The sequence below is a fragment of the Hippocampus bargibanti genome, linkage group LG07 (assembly GCF_051943395.1).
Source record: "Hippocampus bargibanti isolate YZ-2025 linkage group LG07, ASM5194339v1, whole genome shotgun sequence".
Classification (NCBI taxonomy): Eukaryota; Metazoa; Chordata; class Actinopteri; order Syngnathiformes; family Syngnathidae; genus Hippocampus; species Hippocampus bargibanti.
Window position 1 is genome coordinate 5,261,707 of NC_142740.1, and position 23,057 is coordinate 5,284,763.

At 42.3% G+C, this 23,057-nt stretch overlaps 1 protein-coding gene across 1 annotated transcript; it reads right to left on the reverse strand.

The window, feature by feature from the left end:
* Positions 1-1,452: 1,452 nt before the first annotated feature.
* cherp (calcium homeostasis endoplasmic reticulum protein) lies at positions 1,453-22,825 on the reverse strand. The gene is made up of 19 exons (XM_089001363.1): positions 22,648-22,825; positions 17,226-17,399; positions 13,873-14,051; positions 12,883-13,020; positions 12,659-12,810; positions 11,418-11,529; positions 11,239-11,328; positions 9,670-9,850; positions 8,146-8,309; positions 7,787-8,032; positions 6,183-6,372; positions 4,503-4,777; positions 4,273-4,406; positions 4,109-4,195; positions 3,556-3,729; positions 3,359-3,466; positions 2,486-2,580; positions 2,229-2,414; positions 1,453-2,152 (listed from the first exon to the last, which is right to left on the reverse strand). Exons 1-19 carry the CDS (start codon positions 22,670-22,672, stop codon positions 2,115-2,117), a joined length of 2,748 nt encoding a protein of 915 aa, XP_088857489.1. The 5' UTR covers positions 22,673-22,825; the 3' UTR covers positions 1,453-2,114.
* Positions 22,826-23,057: the final 232 nt, after the last annotated feature.

Sequence of the window (23,057 nt, forward strand, 5' to 3'; positions counted from 1 at the left end):
AGCTGGCTAGCTTTCTATCTATTTGAGTTACTTCCGTGTTGGCGCGTGTGGCTGCCACTGCTCACCCACAGAAAAGCTTATCTTGTGACTGTAAAGTGACCTTGAGAGTTTTGAAAGGCACTTATAAATGAAATGTATTATTATTATTAGCTGTCTAGCTATCTATCTGGCTAGCTATTAGCCAGCTTTCTATCTATTTGAGTTAGTTCCGGGTAACTCAATAGCTAGCTAACAGCTAGCTATCTGGCTGGCTAGCTATCTATTCACTATCTAGCTGGCTATCTATCTAGGTAACTTTTAGCTATCAATTGACGAGCTAGCTAACTTTCTATCTATTTGAGTTGCTTCCGTGTTGAGTGAACGATGGCACGTGTGGCTGCCGCTGCTCACCCATAGAAAAAAAATATCCTGTGACTGTAAAGTGACCCTGAGAGTTTTGAAAGGCGCTTATAAATGAAATTTATTATTATTGTGTTGCATTTATTATTTGACTCTGCCTGTTTTGTTCCACCTGCAGCTGTTGTGCAAGCACTCTAGAAATCAACATGTATCGTACATACAGTCAAAGCGGAGTTTTCGAACGTCTCGGTTCTCAAACAATTCGGTTTTTCACCAAAAATGTTTTTTATGCCTGCATTTGCAACTGAAAATGGGTTCTTGACTAAACAGAGCGCACCTGAATGCACCACTTGTCTACCCTCTGCTTCATTATACTTCACTTCCTCATCTAGCAACTCTTTGTGAACATGAAAATCTAATGACAAATAATAACAATAATAATAATCATTAATAATACATTTAATTTCTAAGCACATTTCAAAACTCTCAAGGACACTTTACAGTCACGGGATATTTTAATTGGTTCCCAGAAAGCATGTGTAAGGCGAAAAGTTCATCTTCCAAAAATGAATTTCCCATAAGAAACCATTAAAATCAGAATAATCCGTTCCCAGGTCCCCATTAAACATAATTGTCTACCAAATAAGCCTTAAAACTACACAAAATATACCTTATTTTATGTATAATAAATGTGCTATTGTATTGTAATTAAAGAAATAAACCATACAGTATAATAAAGTCATTTTATTTCCCATAAGAAACCATTAAAAATTAGACTAATCCATTCACAGGTCCCCATAAAACAATTTTCTACTAAGCCTTAAAACGACACAAAATATACTTTATTTTATGTCGAATAAATTCACATTTTATGTGTAACTTTTTGATGACAACAGCCGATCGAACTTAATTGGTTCCCAGAAAGTGTGTGTAAGGCGAAAGCTTTGTCTTCCAAACATTTATTTCTCATAGGAAACCATTAAAATGAGAACAATATGTTCGCAAGTCCTTATAAAACATAATTTTCGACTAAATAAGCCTTAGATCTACACAAAATATACCTTATTTTATGTATAATAAATTGTATTGTAATGAAAGAAATAAACTGTACTGTATAATAAAGTGGTTTTATTGACCTTTGTGATGATCGTTGATGTAGTTGCCGAGGCGATAATACCCTCACTCACACTGTCCCCTGCTAGCTGCTTTTTGTTCATCCAAATCAACAGAAGTTTGTCAACCTCTTCTATTGCTTGAGACCGTTGCTTAGACAACACAGAAACACCCTTAGCCACACGTAGCAATGGTCGATTTAGCATACTGTTACTGGGACAGCTAAGTCACACAAACGCACACCTTGGTGTTTTTCCATGATCTCCTTCTTCTGCTCGACCATCATTTTCTTTAGTGTCTTTTTCGGCTTAACACTAGCCTGTGGTGGGGTCTTTTTTGGTGCCATTATAGCAAAAGTACTCCACTTGATAACAAACCATGTCTGCACTCAAAGTGGGTGGAGATGACATTCTCGCGAATTTCATGTTAAGGCTAAAAGTTCGTGAGCTAAAGTGTTCGTAAGCCGAGGTATCACTGTATATATATATAAAAAAGTCGCATTATCGAGTACAACTTGTTTATTTTGCTTCAGCACTTGCTATCGCAGTTTTTTTTTACAAATAAATGTCATTGAAATAATGGGGGGGCAAAAAATGACAGTACACTAAAAGTGAAAAATCACAACCAGTGAATGGGGCGGGGCTTGGTGCTCTTTGATGACGTCATTCTGGGGGAGGAGCCTCCTGCGGATCCCGCATCACTGAAAGAAAAGAGCAAACGAGTTGCGTGTTTGCGATCGTTTTTTTTTTTTTTTGGGTGCGGGTGTGCGTGCGTACCTTCCTCTCGCGCCTTCATGCGCGCCACAAAGTTGAAGCTCTTGTTCCTGCGATAATTCTCGTAGGGGTCGTCCAGGCAGACGCCGACGCCCTTGTACTGGTCCCACTTGTCGCGGATGTCGCCTCCTTTGATGGGGTCCTGGATGCCCTGCTCCTTGGCCCCCAGGCCCCCGGAGCCGCTCCAGCCTGAAGCCAAAAATGGGTGACGGTGAAGGCTACGCTACGTAACGGCAATGGCGGCCACAAGCGAATCTTACCCATCTTCATGAGGAGCTGATGGCCTTTGTTCTCCTCACCCAGGCGGGAGTCCGGAGGACCTTTGGGGGTGGCCACGCCCGCCGATGACGTGGAGCTGCCACAAGTGAGTGTTAAAATGACGTAGATCGCTCGCTAGTTCAATCGCTAGTTAAATCGCTCGCTTGCTAGCACAATCGCTCACTCGCAAGTTCAATCGCTCGCTAGCTCAATCACTCGCTAGCTCAATTGCTCGCTCAATCGCTCGCTCGCTAGCACAAACGCTTCCTCACTAGCTCAATTGCTCGATCAATCGCTCGCTCGTTAGCTCAATCGCTTCGTTCAATCGCTCGCTAGCTGAATCGCTAGCTCAAACGCTTGCTCATTAGCTCAATCAATCGCTCGCTCGCTAGCTCAATCACTCACTCGCTAGTTACATCGCTCGCTCAATCACTCGCTTGCTACCTCAATAGCTTGCTCGCTAGACCAATAGCTCACTCGCTAGTTCAATCGCGAGTTAAATCGCTCGCTCGCTCAAACGCTTGCTCGCTAGCTCAATCAATCGCTCGTTCAATCGCTCACTCGCTAGCTCAATCGCGAGCTCGATTGCTAGCTCAATCGCAAACTCAATCACTAGCTCAATCGCTAGCTCAATCGCTCTCTCAATTGTTAGCTCAATCGCTAGCTAGCTAGCTCAATCGCTATCTCGCTCAATCATTAGCTAGCTAAATAGATGAGCATGGAATTTCATACAAGTTTGATTTGCTTTGGCGGGCCAAATAACATGAGGTGGCGGCCCAGATTTGGCCCCCGGGCCTTGACTTGGACACCAGTGGTCTCACCCAAAGTGTTATTATCGATGCGGGTGTCGCTAATTCAAGTTAGCATGTACTCACGGCGGTGAAGAGCTGCGCGACTTGTGTCCTCGGCGCCTCCTGGCGGGCGATCGCGAACGCGACCTGGAGCGAGAGCGACTGCCGGACGACCCGGATCCACTCCTGGACCTGCGAGAGGACAGACAGGTCGCACACAACCGGTCGCACACAACGGGTCGCACGGCGCCGTAGCGGGCGGCGAATCGCGCAACTCAAACCTGGAGCGCGAGTAGGATCGTGAGCGGCTTCGGGAACGCGAGGAGCGAGACCTGGACCTGGATCTGGACCCGGATCGAGATCTGGACTTGGACTTGGACGAGCGGGAACTGGACCGTGAGGAAGATCGGCCACGGCTGCCCGATCGACTCCTGGAACGACTGCTCAGGCGAATGCTGAGCGACGAACACAAAACAGGAAGTCAATGGCAATTGGACGCTAAGGGTTAGCGTTAGCGGCTAACACCTTTTTTCTGAAAAAAAAAAAAAAAAAAAAAAAAAAAAAACTGCTCCACTTTTAATACAAATGAAATATAAATAAAATGAAAATATATTAAGAAATTAAAACAAAAGAAATAACAAAAATAATACCAATAAAACAAAAAATGAAAATAACATAAATATAAAATAAATAAAATAAAAATAATAGAAATAAAAAAAAAAACTAAATAAAAGTAAAATACAAAATAAAAACAATAGGAATAAAATAATACGAAAATATAAATAAAATAATATAAAATAAAAGACAAATAGTAATAAATGTAAGCTTCCTCACCTGTTGCGTTTCTCTTGACCCTTTTTCCTGCGCGCTCTCATCTTGGCCCGGAAGAACTCGTAGAGGCCGTTCTGTTCCCATCCTTCGCTGGTGGTCAGAGAAAGGCAGACGTGACAGGGGGGGGGGGGGGTCCGGTCCGCAAGACCATCGGAGGGTGCGCCTACCTGTTGCGGGGGCGGTCGTGCGAGGGGGGGCTGTAGAAAGCTTCCACGGCGGCTAGCAAGCGTTCGCTTGGCGGCATGGGCGGCGGCAGGCGGATGTCATTTGGATCCAGGGCTTTATAGTCACAGTCTTCCAGCTGCAGAGAACAAAAGGGGAGCGGAGGGGTGTGTGTGATTCGTTTCAGCTCATCTCCACGGCGGGCGGGCGGGCAGGCGGCGTTGCCCGCACTCACTTTAACCAGCGGCGCCATCAAACCGGCGGGGAGGTCAAAGTAGGGGACGTTGGGCACCAGGCTGGGATCGTCCTGGGCGGGAACCGGAGGCTGCCGGTGGCGCACGTGCGGCGAGTGGCCATTGAAGCCGTGCGGGGGAGGCGGCGGAGGCGGCGGCGGCGGGCCGTAGTCCGAGTGCTGCCCGCCGCCCCCCCACGGGGGATGGTCGCCCCCCATGCCGGAGGGAGGCGGTCTCTGGCTGGAGTGGTGGGGGGGAGGCGGAGGCCCCGGCATGTCTGGTGAAGACGCCGCCGTTTAGTCGGTGAGCAGCGGCAGTCAGTCGCACGCGCCGGCGTTCACTCAACAGGGAATAACTCAAATAGATCAAGTTAGCTAGCTAGCTAATAGATAACTAATAGCTAGCTAGTTAGACAGCTAATAGATAGCAAAGAGATAGCTAGCTAGGTAGCCAGCAACGGTCACCCCGTTCAACCGGGAATAACTCAAATAGATCAAGTTAGCTAGCTAGCTAATAGATAACTAATAGCTAGCTAGTTAGACAGCTAATAGATAGCAAAGAGATAGCTAGCTAGGTAGCCAGCAACGGTCACCCCGTTCAACCGGGAATAACTCAAATAGATCAAGTTAGCTAGCTAGCTAATAGATAACTAATAGCTAGCTAGTTAGACAGCTAATAGATAGCAAATAAATAGCTAGCTAGGTAGCCAGCAACGGTCACCCCGTTCAACCGGGAATAACTCAAATAGATCAAGTTAGCTATCTAGCTAATAGATGACTAATAGCTAGATAGTTAGACAGCTAATAGATAGCAAAGAGATAGCTAGCTAGGTAGCCAGCAACGGTCACCCCGTTCAACCGGGAATAACTCAAATAGATCAAGTTAGCTAGCTAGCTAATAGATGACTAATAGCTAGCTAGTTAGACAGCTAGTTAGAAAGCCAATAAGTAGCAACAAGATTATTATTGGCTAACTGTTAGCATTTAGCTTGTGGACTCTTTCATCACAAAAGGTCAATTGATAAGGTTAACTCGCCGGTGCAATCTTCAAGTCAGGAAACATGTTAGCTATCTACCCACCTATTAGCCATCTAACTATCTAGCTTGCTATCTATTAGCTATACAGCTAGCTACCTAGCTATTTGAGTCAGGAAACATATTAGCTATCTAGCCACCTATTAGCCATCTATCTAGCTTGCTATCTATTAGCTATATACACCTAGCTATTTGAGTCAGGAAACATTAGCTATCTAGCTAGCTATTAGCCATCTAACTAGCTTGCTATATAGCTAGCTACATAGCTATTTGAGTCCGGACACATATTAGCTAGTTATCTATTAGCTATGTATCTAGCTTGCTATCTATTGGCTATATAGCTAGCCACCTAGTTATTTGAGTCAGGAAACATGTTAGCTTCCTAGTTAGCTAGCTATCTATTAGCTATCTAGCATTCTATTAGCTAGCTAGCTTTCTATCTTTTTGAGTTATTCCGGGTTGAGGGAACGCTGGCGCATGAGGCTGCCGCTGCTCACCCACAGAAAAACTTATCCTGACTGTAAAGTGACCTTGAGAGTTTTGAAAGGTGCTTAGAAATTAAATATTATTATTATTATTAATTTCTGTTATTGGCTAACTGTTAGCATTTAGCTTGTGCACCGTTGAAGCGGGCGGGCAGCCACCCACCTCGGGGAAAGTCGCCCTGAGAGTAGTCGAAGCGGTGTGGGGTGAAGGGCGCCCGGTCGTAGTGGTGTCGCGGCGGGAAGTCGTCCTGCATGAAACGCGACGGGAAGCGTCCGAAAGGCGGCGGCGGCGGCTGGTTGAAGGGCGGCGGCTGCTGGTGGGGCGGGAAGGGGCCTCGGAAGTGGGGGGGCCTCTGCCAAAAAAAAAACCCCAAACCCCTTAAAGGACAACCGACACCTCCAGACAAGTTGGGGCCATAATTTGTCAAATCACTTCAAATGATTTCTACTGAGTGCATTTGACAAATATTCCAGCGCATATAGCTATATTTTACCTTTTAAGAGTCACACAAAATATTCAGTATCAATAATTTTATAATATATATATATATATTATAATATTCAATAATAATGGCGGTAATGTGCATAAAGAAGGTGTAAGTTGACAAATTCTCAGCGGACAAATAAGGGAGCTAGTGCGCCATCTTGTGCTTTTTCCGGGCGCTACATTGGAGTCCAGACAGCTGGAATTGATACGGTAGGACTTCTTGAATCCATTGCAAACATTTATGCTTTCCTCTTCAGAACTACATGTAACATCCGACTTACGACCGGCTCGACTTACAACCACCCGTACTTACGACTTCCAGACCCTATTTTTAACATTTGAAGAGGGGGAGTTTGCGAGTCTCTATTCAACATTTTGAATGGATTTCGACTTACGACCATTTTGACTTACGACCGTTTGGTCGGAACGGAACTCGGTCGTAAGTCGGATGTTACCTGTATTTGAATCATATTCATAACTGGATGAGTAACAAGAAAGCATCTTCTCCCAATCTGAAGCCATTGTTTTGATTCTGGAGCAAGGCAGTTTGTAAAGGAGTATCCTGGCGTGATGTCACGAACAAGGGGGCGGGACTTTCTGAATCTGCCCAGTTCCAAGCTCATTTTGTGGCAGTTTTGGGACACTTTTAACTCATTTTTATTGGTGTTTTGAATTTGACTAAAAATATCAGCCTGCGTGTTTTGGCTATTTTAGATGCTATAAAACGTTTTTCTGATGTCAGTTAGGAAACAAAACAATGGTGTCGGTTGTCCTTTAAACGTTTCTTCTAATGCTCTCAATCCAACAAGATTGCCAGACTATACAAAACTGATTGAAAGCATTATATTTGGCTATTAGCTATCTATTCGCTAGCTGATAACTACCTATTTGCTAGCCATTACCTATCTATTCGCTAGCCATTACATATCTATTTGCTAGCTGATAACTACCTATTCGCTAGCCATTACATATCTATTCGCTAGCCATTAGATATCTATTTGCTAGCCATTAGATATCTATTTGCTAGCTATTAGATATCTATTTGCTAGATATTAGCTATCTATTCGCTAGCTATTCGCTGGCTTTTGGCTATTTATTCGCTAGTTGATAGCTATCTATTCGCTAGCGGATAGCTATCTATTCACTAGCCATCAGCTATCTATTCGCTAGCTATTAGCTATCTATTCTGATGTCAGTTAGGAAACAAAAAAAATGCTGTCGGTTGCCTTTTAAAGGTTCACGTCTATACAAAGCCGGCGCGGTAGCGCCACGTCTCCTACCTGCATGCGGGGGCCAAAGGGCGGCTCCCTTTGACCCCAAGGGGGCTGCTCGGGCTGGTTGCCCCACGGAGGCTGCTGCTCGTAGGAATTCCAGGAAGGGGGACCCGAGTCGGGACCGCTCCAGGGACCCCCTTCTCTGGGCGGACCCCCGCTCCAGTTGCCCGGCTCCCTCTGCTCATTCCACATCCCCTCATGGCTGTTCCAGGGCGGGCACGGAGGGGGCGGCTGGTTGGGGTCAAAAGGTGGCTGGGGGGGGGGGGGGGGGGGGGGGGGGGGGGGGGGGGGGGGGGGGGGGGGGTAAATGAGGCGAGGGGGTTCTGGATGGGTTCCAGCGTCAGACTATCGGCGGCGCTTTTTACCGGCTGGCTGGGGTTCCACGGGCCCATGTGCTGGGGGTCGTACCAGGCGGGTTTGGGGGGGAGGTCCTTGGGTCCGCCGCCCGAGTATCCGGGGTCTTGCGGTCTCGAAGGGGGTTCGTCAAATTCCCCTGGCGGAGGACCCGAAATTGGGGGCTTCACCTCAGCTGCAAAAAAAAAAAGTATGCAAATAGGCACAAGGGCAGACTGTTATTGGCTAACTGTTAGCATGCCCCACCCCAAACACAAAATGGGGGGGGGGGGGCCCTGAGCTTGAACGGTCGCGTGATTTCTATTCTTGCGGACTTGACAAAACGTCGGAAGAATCATTAGCGTTTTCTTTCTTCACCGATGATTGACAGAGTTGTACATATAGCTATCTATTGGCTAGTAATCTAGCTAGTGATCTATTGGCTAGCTATCAATCTAGCTAGCTATTTAACTTGTCCTGTGACTGTGAAGTGACCTTGAGAGTTTTGAAGAGCACTTGTAAGAAATGTATTATTATTATTAGCTATCTCTGAGCTAGCTAGCTTTCTATTCATTTGAGTTACTTCCGGGTTGAGTAAACACTGGTGCGAATGGTTGCCGCTGCTCATCCGCACAAAAAAAAACCTGTGACTGTAAAGTGTCCTTGAGAGTTTTGAAAGGGGCGAATTAAATATATATAATTATGATTATTATTATTATTATTATTATCATCATCATTTATCTGGCTAGCTATCTAAGTAGCTATCTATTGGCTAGCTATCTAGCTAGCTATTTAACATGTCCTGTGACTGTGAAGTGACCTTGAGAGTTTTGAAGAGCGCTTGAAAAGAAATGTATTATTATTGTTATTATTAGCTATCTCTTCGCTAGCTAGCTTTCTATCCATTTCAGTTACTTCCGGGTCCTGGCTGGCGCGAATGGCTGCCGCTGCTCATCCGCACACAAAAAAAAAAAACCCATGACTGTAGACTGTCCTTGAGAGTTTTGAAAGGCGCTTAGAAATACAATGTATTATTATTATTAGCTATCTATTAGCTAACTAGCTAGCTTTCTAGCCATTTGGGTTACTTCCGGGTTGAGTGAACACTGGCGCATGTGGCTGCCGCATGTGGCTGGCGCTGCTCACGTACAGAAAAAAACTTAGCCTGTGACTGTAAAGTGACCTTGAGAGTTTTGAAAGGCGCTTAGAAATCAAATGGATTATTATTATTATTTGCTAGCTATTTGCTATCTACTAGCTATCTGGCTGGCTAGCTATCTATACATTCACTATCTACCTAGCTGGCTATCTAGCTAGGTAACTGCTGCCTATCGATTGGCTAGCTAGCTAGCTTTCTATGCATTTGAGTAACTTCTGGGTTGAGTGAACGCTGGTGCGTGTGGCTGCCACTGCTCACCCACATAAAAACTTATCTGGTAACTGTAAAGTGACCTTGAAAGTTTTGAAAGGCGCTTATAAACGGAATTTATTATTATTATTAATATTATTATGATTGTTTTTAAATCGTGGGCAGCAAAGGGTGGGGGGGGGGTCACCTGCTGGCGCGGCGCCGGGCTTTTCCGCATCGGGGGCCGCTGCCGCCGCCGACTGGGTGGCGGGTTTCTGCTTGAGGCTGGCCACAAAGTCCTCGTGCTGGCTCTTCAGGACTTGGACCTGCTGCTGGAAGGCCACCTGGATGGGCTGCACCACGTTGGCGTACTCGGTGATCAGCGAGGCCTGCGGGACAAGGTCAGGGTCACGTCACGGCCACAAAACAGCCATTGGGGGCGGGGGGGCTAAATCCGTATGTGGATAAAATATATTACAAATTAAGTACAAATAAAATACAAGAAAAAAAATAAAATAAAAAAAGTACAATTAAAAGTATAATACAATAAATAAAAAATACAAATACAAGAAAACTAAACAAAATAAAAGTAAAATTGTAAATGAAATGTAAATTAAAATAAAATACAATAAAAAAAACACTAAAATAAAAATAAACATGAAATAAAAACAATAAAAATGAAGTAATAGTAAAATAATCAAAAATAAAAAATGAAACAAAATGAAATGAAAGTAAAATAAAATACAAATAAAATAAAAACAAAATACAATTAAAACTAAAATAAAAAAATACAAATAAAATAAAACTAAACAAAATAAAAGTAAACCTTTAAATACAATTAAAATTAAACGACAAGAAAATACAATAAAAACAGTAAAATAAAAATAAACAAAATAAAAACTATAAAAATAAAATAATAGTAAAATATACAATAGAAATGAAACAAAATGAAATAAAATAAAAATAATATAAGAAATAAAAAAATTAGAAATAAAACGAAGGTAACAGAAATAAAATAATAATAGAAATCAATTAGAACTAAAATAAAATAAAAAATTAAAATAAAATACAGTAAAGTCTCGTTATATCGATATTCAAGGGAGTACGAAAAAATATCGATATAACCGGGACTATCGATATATCTGACCCTGTTTGCATGTAATTTTCTCTGTGCGTGCATAGAAATAATATCGATATAACCGGGACTATCGATATATCCGATATCGATATAACGAGACTTTACTGTAATATACATTGAAATAAAATAAAGAGAAATATAATGAAAAATAAAAACACTAATAAAATTTAATAAAAATAAAGTAAAAACAAAAATAAAATAAATACAAAACAAAATGAAATCAAATAACAAAAATAAAAATACTATCAAAATAACAAAAATAAAAATACAAGGAAAAATACAATAAAAATATTATAAATAAAATAAAAATAACATCTTATAAAATAAAATACAAATACAGTAAAGTCTCGTTATATCGATGTTCTCGGGAGTCGGAAAAAATATCGATATAACCGGGACTATTGATATATCCGATCCTGTGGCATGTAAATTTTCTCCTTGCGTTCATAGAAATAGTATCGTAATAAGCAGTACTATCGATATAACCGATATCGATATAGCGAGACTTTACTGTACTAATACAATGTAACTAAAACAAAAAAAAATAAAAAAATAAAACCCCAGAAACTAACATAGAATTTTTGCAGAAACAAAATCCACAGTTGCATATCAAGGTGGAGTTTTGTGGTGATCGATCACCTGGTACTGGCCCAGACCAAGCGCTGGATTCTGGAGTTGCTGAATCGTCTCCTCATCAAAGTAGCTGTTTTTCTCCCAAAGCTGCAACAACTGCGGACGGAGGAAGGACCAGTTCAACCACAAGGTCAAAACACGACGGCGGAGACTGAGAAGAAGGAAAGAAAAAAAAAGGCCCTCACCCGGGTGATCTTCTGCTGCTTCTCTTCTTCCACGGCCAAAAAGCTGGTGCAGTAGATGGGAACCACAACCTTCTGCAGCGCCGCCAACAAATCCTTCTGCTGTTTGCGCTGACTGCAAAGGCAAAGCGCCACACGTCACACGCCTTTCAGTCCAAGAACTTGTCCATTTTCATCAGAAGAAATATCCATTTGATTTATAAGCGCCTTTCAAAACTCGCAAGGTCAACTTCCAGCCACAGGAGAAGTTTTTCTGTGGGTGAGCAGCGGTAGCCACATGCGCCAGCGTTCACTCAACCCGGAACAACTCAAATACATAGAAAGATAGCTACCCAGCTAGCTAATAGATTGCTAGCTAGCCAGATAGCTAATAGATAACTAATAGATAGCCAGCGAAATAGCTAGCTAGCCAGAGAGCTAATAGATAGCAAATAAATAGAAAATATAGAGCCAGCTAGCCAGCCAGAAAGCCAATAGATAGCAAATAGATAGCTTGCTAGGTAGCCAGTTGTACATGTACATATCTTTATAGAACATATATTTTATTAAATCTTGATTTGTCAGTACAAAATAATACATTGGATTGGATTTGCCTTTATTAGTCTCGCAGTGGAGAAATTTACATTATCTAGCTGGCTAGCTAGCTATATAGCTAGTTGTCTCTCTATTTGCTATCTATCTGGCTAGCTATCTCTCTATCTATTATCTGTTTGAGTTACTTTCGGGTTTAGTGAACGCTGCCGCGTGTGACTGCCGCTGCTAACCCACAGAAAAACGTATCCCGTGACTGTAAAGTGACCTTCACATTTTCGAAATTAGCACATGTTTACAACTTTAGACAAGATGGTGTCCAACCGTGGTAGATGATTTTGTTTTCTGGCTATCTATTAGCTAGTTATTAGCTAGCTATTAGCAGTCTAGCTGGCTGACTAGATATCGAGATAGCTATCGATTAGCTATCTAGCTGGCTATCTATTAGTTATCTATTATCTAGTTAGCTAGCTTTCTATCTATTTGAGTGACTTCCAGGTTGAGTGAACGTTGGCGCGTGCGGCTACCGCCGCTCAACCACAGAAAAACAGTAAAGTGACCTTGAGCGTTTTGAAATGCGCTTGTATATGAAATGTATTGTATTGTAATGTATTATTGTTATTATGATTCAATAATTTTGGATGCCTGCGTTACCTTACACCATAAGCCATCACATGACAACAAAGACTTCATCATATTTGCACGTTGCCTACCAGTGATGTAGCACGTCATTGGTCAGGTAGATGAGATGTAGGCGGAGCTCAAAATGCGCTCCCTCGGCAGCGATGCGGTTGCGGAGGTGCGACGTCATCAGCTCGCAATGCTGCGGCGTCTTGGCGTTGTTGAACATCCAGTTCTTACCGGCCTGATTCGACAACAAAAACAAGGAACATTTAGCGAGCGCCAAGAGCCTTGGCGGCGGCTCCCGAGCGCTTACCGAAATGGCGTCCTTCGTGCACGTGTCGATGATGGGCTGCAGCAGGCTGTCCATCACGCCCATGTCCAGCTGAGTTTCCGCTATCAACTTTTGGATTTGTTCCTCGGCCGCCGCCGCGATGGCCGCGCTCATTTGTTCCTACGTTCGCAAATGAAGGATAGGGCTTAGATGTCACGTCGATATGCTCCAAACATGCGAAAACAAACAACTAAATAAACATGAACATGTGAGATTTTCGGCAAATAGTGACCAGCGAATATCAGCGGCAATAGTGTCCTATTTGCTATCTAGCTGGCTAGCTATCGAGCTAGCTCTCGATTTAGTATCTAGCTGGCTATTAACTATCGAGCTAGCTAGCTCTCAAACAATCAATCAGTCAGTCTGCCTGCCTGCCTATCTACCTACCTACCTATCTAGCTATTAGCTATCGATTAGCTTGCGAGCTAGCTTTCTGTTTGAGTTACTTCTGGGTTGAGTGAACGCTGGCGTGTGGCTGCCGCTGCACACCCACACAATAACTGATCTCTATCTAGTTTTGAGAGGCGCTTAGAAATGAAATGTATCATTGTTATTAGTATTATTAGTAGTAGTAATATCATTTGCTAGCTATTTGCTATATATAAGCTCTGGCTGGCTAGCTAGCTATCTACTCACTATCTAGCTGGCTGGCTATCTAGCTGGGTGTCTGTTGGCTATCGATTGGCTAGCTAGCTAGCTTTCTATCGATTTGAGTTACTTCCAGGTTGAGTGAACGCTGGCGCGTGTGGCTGCCACTGCTCACCCGCAGAAAAACTTATCCTGTGACTGGAAAGTGACCTTGAGAGTTTTGAAAGGCACTTAGAAATGAAATGGATTATTATTATTCTGCGGGTCCTTGAATTCGAGTGAAGATGACAAAAACCCTGGCACTAGAGTGGACATTTTTTGCACATTGTCTGCCAGTCAACATTTTGGACAGCATTTCAACAGGCTCTACTTTCGGCGCGTCACCTGTCTGAGCGTGTGCATGTGTTGCTCCTGCTGCTGCAGGTTCCAAAGACTCTGCTGGATGAGGTCATCCATGGCGGGTGTGGTCGCCGAGGCGGCGGCGGACGACGCGGGCGGCGGCAACATGGCCATGGGCGGCGGCGGGATGTCCAGCACGTCCAAAGCGCCAGGGTTGTAGAGCTCTGCACACAGCGGAAGCGCACGTCGCATCAGCGCACCCAAATGTCAACGAGGAGCAGTGGGCGATACACCCGCGACGAACCACAAACCACACAGCGCCACTAGCTTTCTTTGAGTGCAGACGTGGTTCGTTATCGAGTGGAGTACTTTACCTATTATGGGACCGAAAAATACTCCGCCACAGGCTAGCCGAAGAGGACACTAAATAAAATGACGGTCGAGCAGAAGATCATCGAGAAGCACCAACGAGGTGTGCATTTGTGGGACTTAGCGTCCCAGTACGCTAAGTTGACTATTGCTACCATCTATTGACAACTACCATCACAAAGGTAAATAAAATGACTTTATTACATAGTACAGTTTATTTCTCTCATTAAAATCGAATTATTATATTATTATACATAAAATAAGGTCTATTTTGTGTTGTTTTAGGGCTTGTTTAGTAGAAAATTATGTTTTATGGCGACCTGGGAACGGATTATTCTCATTTTAATGGTTTCTTAGGGGAAATAAATGTTTGGAAGATGAACTTTTGGCCTTCCACACACTTACGGGGAAACAATAAAGTTCGTCCGTGGCTGGCGGACTATTTTTTGTCACCCCGTTTCTTTGAGTGCACATGTGGCTTGTTATCGAGTGGAGTACTTTTGCAATTATGGGAGCGAAAAAGACCCCACCACAGGCTAGTGTTAAGCCGAAGACTGCACAAAAGAAAATGACGGTCGAGCACAAGAAGATCATCGAAAAACACCAACGAGGTGAGCTTTTGTGTGACTTAGCCTCCCAGTACCGGTATGCTAAGTTTGGCATTGCTACGTGTAGCTAAGGGTGTTTCTATGTTGTCTAAGCAACGGTCTCAGGCAAGAGGTTGAAAAACTTCAGTTGATTTGGATGAACGAAAAGCAGCTAGCAGGGGACGGTGTGAGTGAGGGTATTATCGCCCAGAAAGCACGGCAACTTCACTCGGAATATCATCAAGAGGCAACCTAGAAGCTCGCCATCCATTGACAACGACCATCACAAAGGTCAATAAAACAACTTTATTAGACAGTACAGTTTATTTCTTTAATTACAATACATTAGCACATTTATTATACATAAAATATGGTATATTTTGTGTAGTTTTACAGCTTATTTAGTAGAAAATCATGTTTTATGGGGACCTGGGAACAGATTATTCTCATTTTAATGGTTTCTTATGCGAAATAAATATTTGGCAGACGAACTTTTCACCTTACACACACTTTCTGGGAACCAATTAAGTTCGTAAGCGGAGGTATCACTGCATGCTTATATCAATATTTTATCATTTAGATTGCTTGATATCCTTTTTGTTCATGTACTTCTCCCTTTCATATTTTTTGCAGAATTGTCTTCACTGCGAGCCAAATGAAGGTTGCCCTCTTCATGGGCATGTGTCCCCCTTTTCAACCAAGACGGCGCGTAGCAAAACAGACAATACAACATACAACAATGTATCACTTCAATTGGCATATACTCTCAATAAATAGCTTGGCAGAGGGCTGCACAATTCGGGCGTCTGTCATGAATGGCTGCGTCTCCTGCCGGCAGTAAAGACAATCTTTCTGGGTCCGAGCTTTCGTCCACAGGGTCCGATCGTACATCTGTGAAAGCCTTCCAGCAGGCCTTGGGTTGCCAACTTGAACTCTGATTGGTTCATGCATCTAAATAGATAACTAGCTAGATAGCTAGATAGCTAGCTAATGGATAGTTAGCTAGATAGCAAATAGCTAGTTACCTATATAGCTAATAGACAACTAGCTAGATAGCTCATGGATAGCTAGCTAGATAGCTAGCTCGGTAAATAGTTAGCCAGATAGCTAATAGATAGCTAGCTATACAGCTAATAGCTGGCCAGCTATATAGCTAATAGATAGCTAATGGATAGCGAGCCGGATAGCTAATGGATAGCTGGACAGCTATCCGGCTGGCTCTCTGTTTGCGAACTGGCTGACTAGCTGTCTGACTGGCTAGCTATTAGCCAGAAAACTAGCTCTCTATCTGTTTGAGTTACTTTCAGGTTGAGTGAACGCTGGCGCGTGTGGCTCCCGCTGCTCACCCACAGAAAAAAATGTATTAGTATTGTTATAAAAGTATTCAGCCCCCCTTGAATCTTGCAACCTTTCGCCACATTTCAGACTTGAAACATCAAGATATGATTTTTTTTTATATAATAAAACATTTCATTTCTAAGCGTCTTTCAAAACTCTCAAGGTCACTTTACAGTCACAGGATAAGTTTTTCTGTGGGTGAGCAGCGGCAGCCACACGCGCCAACGTTCACTCCACCCAAAATAACTCAAATAAATAGAAAGCTAGCTAGCTAACTAATGTATAGCGAGCAAATAGCTAGCTAATAGCCAGTGAATAGATAGCTATTACCTAGTGATTAGATAGCTAATAACTAGCGAATAGATAACGAATTGATAGCTTATAGCTAGTTATCTCGCTAGCTATCTAGCGAATAGATGGCTACTAGCTAGGGAATAGATTGCTAATACCTAGCAAATACATACTAATATCTAACTAGCTATATAGCTATTAGACACAGTAGCTAGCTAAATAGCTAGAAGCCCGCTATATAACAAGATAGCCAGCTAACAGATTTTCAAGACGTCTTGAATGAGGCCAACTAAAGACGCGTAGCTAATGCATTGCCTAAATCTGCTCAATTAATAATAATAATAATTCATTTCTAAGCGCCTTTCAAAACACTTGACAGTCACAGGATCATTTTTTTTCTGCGGGTGAGCAGCGGCAGCCCCACGCGCCAGTGTTCACTCAACCCGGAAGTAATTCAAATTGATAGCAAGCTAGTTAGCTAGCGAATGATCATGACAAACGACCTCACGCTGGCATCCCCTATAACGCTCGGGAAAGTCCGGAAGCGGAAAGCAGACTTCTGATTGGCTGCCGTGCCGAGTATGCAAACTGACAAACAAACCGAAATTTCCAAAACGAATAAATCATTCCCATTTTGAAATCGTCGATTTGATTTGAAGGAGAAAAAAAAAGTTGTTGGCCACCCAGGCGGCGACGTTCTGGAAGTTGTACGCCCGACGTAAAAGTTGCACGCCCCGGGCGTCCGGGCAGCTGTTATTTCAGACACTGTCTTGATGTTTGAAGCCTTAAAATGCGCATATTCGGAGTACGTACGTTGCTGCTGCGCCAGGGCTAGCTTGCACTTGTAGTAGCTGAAGTAGTCGCCACCGAACAGGAAGGAGAACTTGGAGTTGTCCTTCTGCTTGTCCATGGTCATCTTCTCAAACTCGGGACCATTGCGGGCCACAAACTGGGCCAGCTTGTCAATCACATTCCGCAGCTCCTGATCTGGGATGAGAAGAAACATGGAGGAATTTCAAATTAAAACATTTGCAGCTCAACTAACACACTTTCAAAATAATGTTTGAATTAAACACTTTTTGGGATGACATTTCAAATTGCTCGCATGATTTGGAACAAGTTTGCGGTAAAAAAAAAATCTATTTGCTGTCTATTAGCTGGCTGGCTATCTAGCTAGATAGCTATTATCTATCTATCTATTATCTATCTAGCTAACTATTTGGTTAGTATTCTATTCTATCTATCTATCTATCTATCTATCTATCTATCTATCTATCTATCTATCTATCTATCTATCTATCTATCTATCTATCTATCTATCTATCTATCATCGGCCCGCCGATCATCTTTCAGTTATATCAAAATATACCGGTGAACCTTGTTCATGCGCTTTCCCCTGTAATGGCCACGTTTTCCCAGCAGATGGCGCGCTTTTTCTTGCCCCCTCTACTTTGCGGCTCAGCTTTTCTGAGACTCCGGGACGAGCACTTTCTTTGGTTTACGTGGTAAAGCTTCCCCCCTCGAAAAAAACACGAGTTTATCAAAGAAAACAAAAGTCGACAGTGAGTGCCTAGTGTTTAAAACAGAATGGACAACAAAATATTTTTTCAAAGTCCGATCAAAGGCTGTGTGCTTGATATGCCAAGAAAGTGTCGCGGTTTTTAAGGTTGAGAGGATGGCAACCAATTTACTCTCCCAGCAAAAACATTTTCAGGAGTCAACTAGCAAGGCAAGCTTTTTGCTGGCATTCAAATTGGTAGCAGCGAGCAAGCCTTTCTCCGAAGGCGAGTTTTTGAAAGATTGTATGGTGGATAGTGCAGGTGTTCTGTGTCCGGAAAGTCAAGGCAAGTTTGAAAAAAATCAGTTTACCACGTCGGACTGTGACTCGCCGTGTGGAACTAATTGACGAAGATATAGCGAACCAGCTAAACAAAAACGCAGAGTTACAGTGAGACGTCAACTTACAAACTTTTCATCTTACAAACTTCAAATTTCTGAAAATTACACCTTATAATATGCACTATTTTCATAATACGCACCCACCACGGCTGGCGGAGTGATCTTCGGCGGAAGCACACGACCGAACAGCACCAGAGGTTACGTTACCAACAGTCCTTATGGAAAGTGACTCTCCTTCCATAAGCCATCAACGACCATCAAAAAGGTCAATAAAACTTTATTTTACAGCACAGTTTATTTCTTTCATTACAGTCGTCATGTAATGCCCCTCTCTTTCCAAACAGCAATTCCCTTTGACCTTCGACCTCCAACGCCATTCCATCGAGCCATAAATGACCATCACGAATGTAAATAAAGTGACTTTATGATACAATGCAGTGTATTTCTTTCATTATAATACAATAGCACATTTATTATACATAGAATAAGTTGTGTGTAGTTTTAAAGCTTATTTAGTTGAAAAGTATATCTTATGGAAACCCCGGAACAGATTATTCCCGTTTTAATGGTTTCCTATGGGATTTTTTTTTTTTGGAGATACACACTTTTCGCCTTACACACTCTGTCTGGGAACCAATTAAGTTCGTAAGTTGAGGTCTCACTGTATTTCAGTTATATTCCCTTGCAATGGATGAAAGTAATGATCTCAAAGACACAGCGCAGCTCCTAATTTTTATCCGAGGAATAAATGACAGTTTTTGACCATGAAGTCTTTGAATGGAACAACGCGGGGGGAGGATTTGTACGACAAGCTGTCTGCTGTCATCGAGACACATAAACTACCTTGGAGAAAACTTACCAACGTCACGACAGATGGATCACCAAATTTAACAGGAAAAAAACGTTGGGCTAATGAAAAGAATCCAGGATAAAGTAAAAGAGGAAAATCCTGAACAGAATGTTATTTTTCTTCACTGTATCATTCATCAGGAATCACTTTGCAAGTCTGTATTGCAGCTTAACCGTGTTGTGAATCCGGTCGTAAAACTTGTGAACTGCAAGGGGACTCCGGCATCGTCAGTTCATTATTACGTTCCTGGAGGAAATTGATGCGGATCATCAGGACCTATTTTCACTCTTAAAATTAATGACTTTTATGCTTCACTGAACTAAGCTACCTTCCCAACCCTACGGAGGACGGACGGCACGGAAGATGCTGGCCTTGTTTGGCTCGACAACATGAACAAATGCCGTCACAGATCCAGGATAACTGACCAACACCTCGGATCTATCCTGAGAATCGCAACGACAACAAAACTTACTCCAGACTTTGATGCACTGACAAAACAGGGAGATCAACAACACTGTTCCCACTGAAACTGGTGGGGAGTGTTCCTGCTGTGTTTATTTGTGTGTTTATTTACTCAAGCTGCTTGAGTATTTCATTGTGTAATAATACGTTTCGAATGTTGAAAGTTAATACAATTTTTCAAGAAATGTTGATTTCTTTAACTTTGCACCTTTGATTGAAACGTATTAAAAACAGACACAATCTTGTTAAATCACAGTGCGTATGTTATTTTAATCTACAGTAAAGTCTCGTTATATGGATATTCAAGGGAGTCCGAAAAAATATCGATATAACCGGGACTATCGATATATCCGACCCTGTTTGCATGTAATTTTCTCTGTGCGTGCGTAGAAATAGTATCGATATAACCAAGACTATCGATATATCCGATATCGATATAACGAGACTTTACTGTATTTACATTTCCTCCTCCTAATATCTGCCAAATCGTATGTAAATGCAATATCTTGTATTATGTATCCTTGAGACAAATGTATTAACAGATAAGTGCTATTATTCACATTTGAAAGACAGTTAATACATTGAGTTGTAGTGTTCTTACTGTGCTATGAAGTTTGCACACACTACATTTAATGCTTTAGGTTTAGTATTTCCGACCCAAACACTTCCTCCAAAAGCTCCTGGCCCGGCCGGCCCCTCGGTCAAATTTTAGAACCCATTGCGGCCCGCGAGTCAAAAAGTTTGCCCACCCCGATCTAGCTAGTTGGCTAACTATTTATTACTTATTTATTAGCTAGCTATTAGCTAACTGGCTAACTATTAGATACCTATTAGCTAGTTAACTATCCTTGTATCTATTTGAGTTATTCCGGGTTGAGTGCACGCTGGCGCGTGTGGCTGCCGCTGCTCACCCACAGAAAAAAAAACTATAAAATCACCATGACCGTTTTGAAAGTGCTTATAAATGGAATGGATTATTATTACTGTATCTATTAGCTAGCTCGCTAGCTTTCTATCTATTTGAGTTACTTCCAGGTTGAGTGAACGCTGGCGCCTGTGGCTGCCGCTGCTCACCCGCGGAAAAAATATCCTGTGACTGTAAAGTGTCCTTGAGAGTTTTGAAAGGAGCTTATAAATGAAATGCATTGTTGGTGTTATTGTTGTTATTATTATTATTATTATAAGATAGCAATTTGTGCAAATACAGTGATACCTTAGCTTACGAACGCTTTAGCTCACGAACTTTTCGCCTTAAGAACATTAAATTCGCGAGAATATCATCTTGGCATACAAACTAGTTTTCGCTGGATGAACACCAAACCACAAGGTCGAACAGCGCCACGGTGGCTGGCGAACTAGTTTTCCACACCCCCTTTCTTTGAGTGCAGACGTAGTTTGTTATCGAGTGGAGTACTTTTGCAATTTTAAGAGCGAAAAAGACCCCACCACAGGCTAGTGTTAAGTCGAAGAGGACACAAAAACCTCATTTGGACCAATGAACTGAAAAAAAATGTGTGATTTAGCATCCCAGTACGCTAAGTCGACCATTGCTACGTGTGGCTAAGGATGTTTCTGTGTTGTCTAAGCGATAAAAAAAAATATGCGATTGAGGATTACTTTTGCTGGTTTGCCGTGTCACTAGTAGCGATCGGCGGCAGCATTGTCGTTAGCTACCGGCAGTTGAGAGCAACTGAATTTGGTCTTAGTAAGACCGGTTCATATTTTTTTTCCCCGTATAAAAGTTGTAGTACGCTGTACATTGTTTGAAATGATACAAAAAAAACAAACAAACAAAAACTATAACATTACATTGACAGGTATGGCAACTACACCAGCGACCATCACAAAGGTCAATAAAACCACTTTATTATACAGTAGTTTATTTCTTACAATCCAGTAGCACATTCATTATACATAAAATAAGGTCTATTTTGTCTTCTTTTATTATTTCGTAGAAAATTATGGTTTTATCGGGACCCGGGAACGGATTATTCTCACTTTAAATGGTTTACTATATGAAAATAATGTTCGGCAGACGAACTTTTCGCCTCACACACACTTTCTGGGAACCAATTGAGTTTGTCCGTGGCTGGCGGACTAGTTTACACACCCAATTTCTTTGACTGCAGACGTCTTTTGTTATAGAGCGAGTACTTTAGCTATTATGAGAGCGAAAAAGACCCCAACACAGGCTAGTGTTAAGCCAAAGAGGACACAAAAGAAAATGACGGTCGAGCAGAAGAAGACCATCGAAAAACACCAACAAGGTGACTTAGCATCCCAGTACCAGTATGCTAAGTCGACCGTTGCTATGCGTGGCTAAGGGTGTTTCTGTGTTGTCTACGCAAATGGTCTCAGGCAATAGAACTTCTGTTGTTTTGAATGAACAAAAAACAGCTAGCAGGGGACAGTGTGAGTGGGGGTATTATCGGCAAAAAAAAACCACGGCAACTTCACTCGGATATCATCAAGAGGCTACAACATCAACGACCATCAGAAAGGTCAATAAAACGACTTTATTATACAGTACAGTTTATTTCTTTCATTACAATCCAATAGCACATTTGTTATACGTAAAATAAGGTATATTGTGTGTAGTTTTAAGGCTTATTTAGTAGAAAATTATGGTTTTATGGGGACCTGGGAATGGATTATTCTCATTTTTAATGGTTTCTTATGGGAAATAAATGTTCGGCAGACGAAGTTTTTGCCTTACACGCACTTTCTGGGAACCAATTAAGTTCGTAAACTGAGGTATCACTGTATGTTCAAGAAAGGAATAGCAAAAAATGCGAATTTGGAAGTTCATTTTCTTTTCAAATGATTCCACCACTATTCTCTATCAAACTGTAGTCAATATGGTTCCCATACTTAAATGAGTTTGACGAGTCCAATTTAGGACGAGTTGCGGGTTTGAAATCGCATTAGTCGAAAAGCTAAATAGCAGCGACGGGAGTATGCTAGCGCGGTTAGCATCCTTGCTAGCCACCGACTCGATGGCGCACGCCAGACGCAATTCCTCACCTTCCGGGGGCGTGGGGGTCTCCATGATCGCGCTCTCTGATGGTTGTTTGGGTAAAATTGTGCAGTAGAGTCCTAAATGTCGTTAAAGAAACTCTACAGACTTGTTTAGAGTCGGGTGTAAAAATGTTGGAAAAATCAGCCGCATTGTAGCGCACCGTCGTGCGACGGAAGCGAAGCACACGAGAGGAGTCGAATATGCCTACAGCGCCCCTGGCGGTGGTGAGCGGTAACATTGCTAATAAACGATCTCTCTCCCTTTTTCGTTCACTCGTACAAAAATGTCTTTATTTTATATCGTGTTGGACTTATGTATCATTAAGTACGTCTTTTATTTCATATTTGATATTTGATTTGATTATTTATTATTTCTATTTGCAGTGCCAATTAATTCGAGATTTCGAATAAGATTT

What these genes read in the sequence shown, in the direction of transcription:
- cherp (XM_089001363.1), bottom strand. Translation starts at nt 22,672, where the DNA reads ATGGAGACCCCCACGCCCCCGGAAG. An exon ending in ACATGCACACGCTCAGACAG is followed by an intron (nt 13,021 to 13,872) that starts GTGACGCGCCGA and finishes TTGCGAACGTAG; the next exon opens with GAACAAATGAGCGCGGCCAT. An exon ending in CACGACCGCCCCCGCAACAG is followed by an intron (nt 4,196 to 4,272) that starts GTAGGCGCACCC and finishes TCTGACCACCAG; the next exon opens with CGAAGGATGGGAACAGAACG.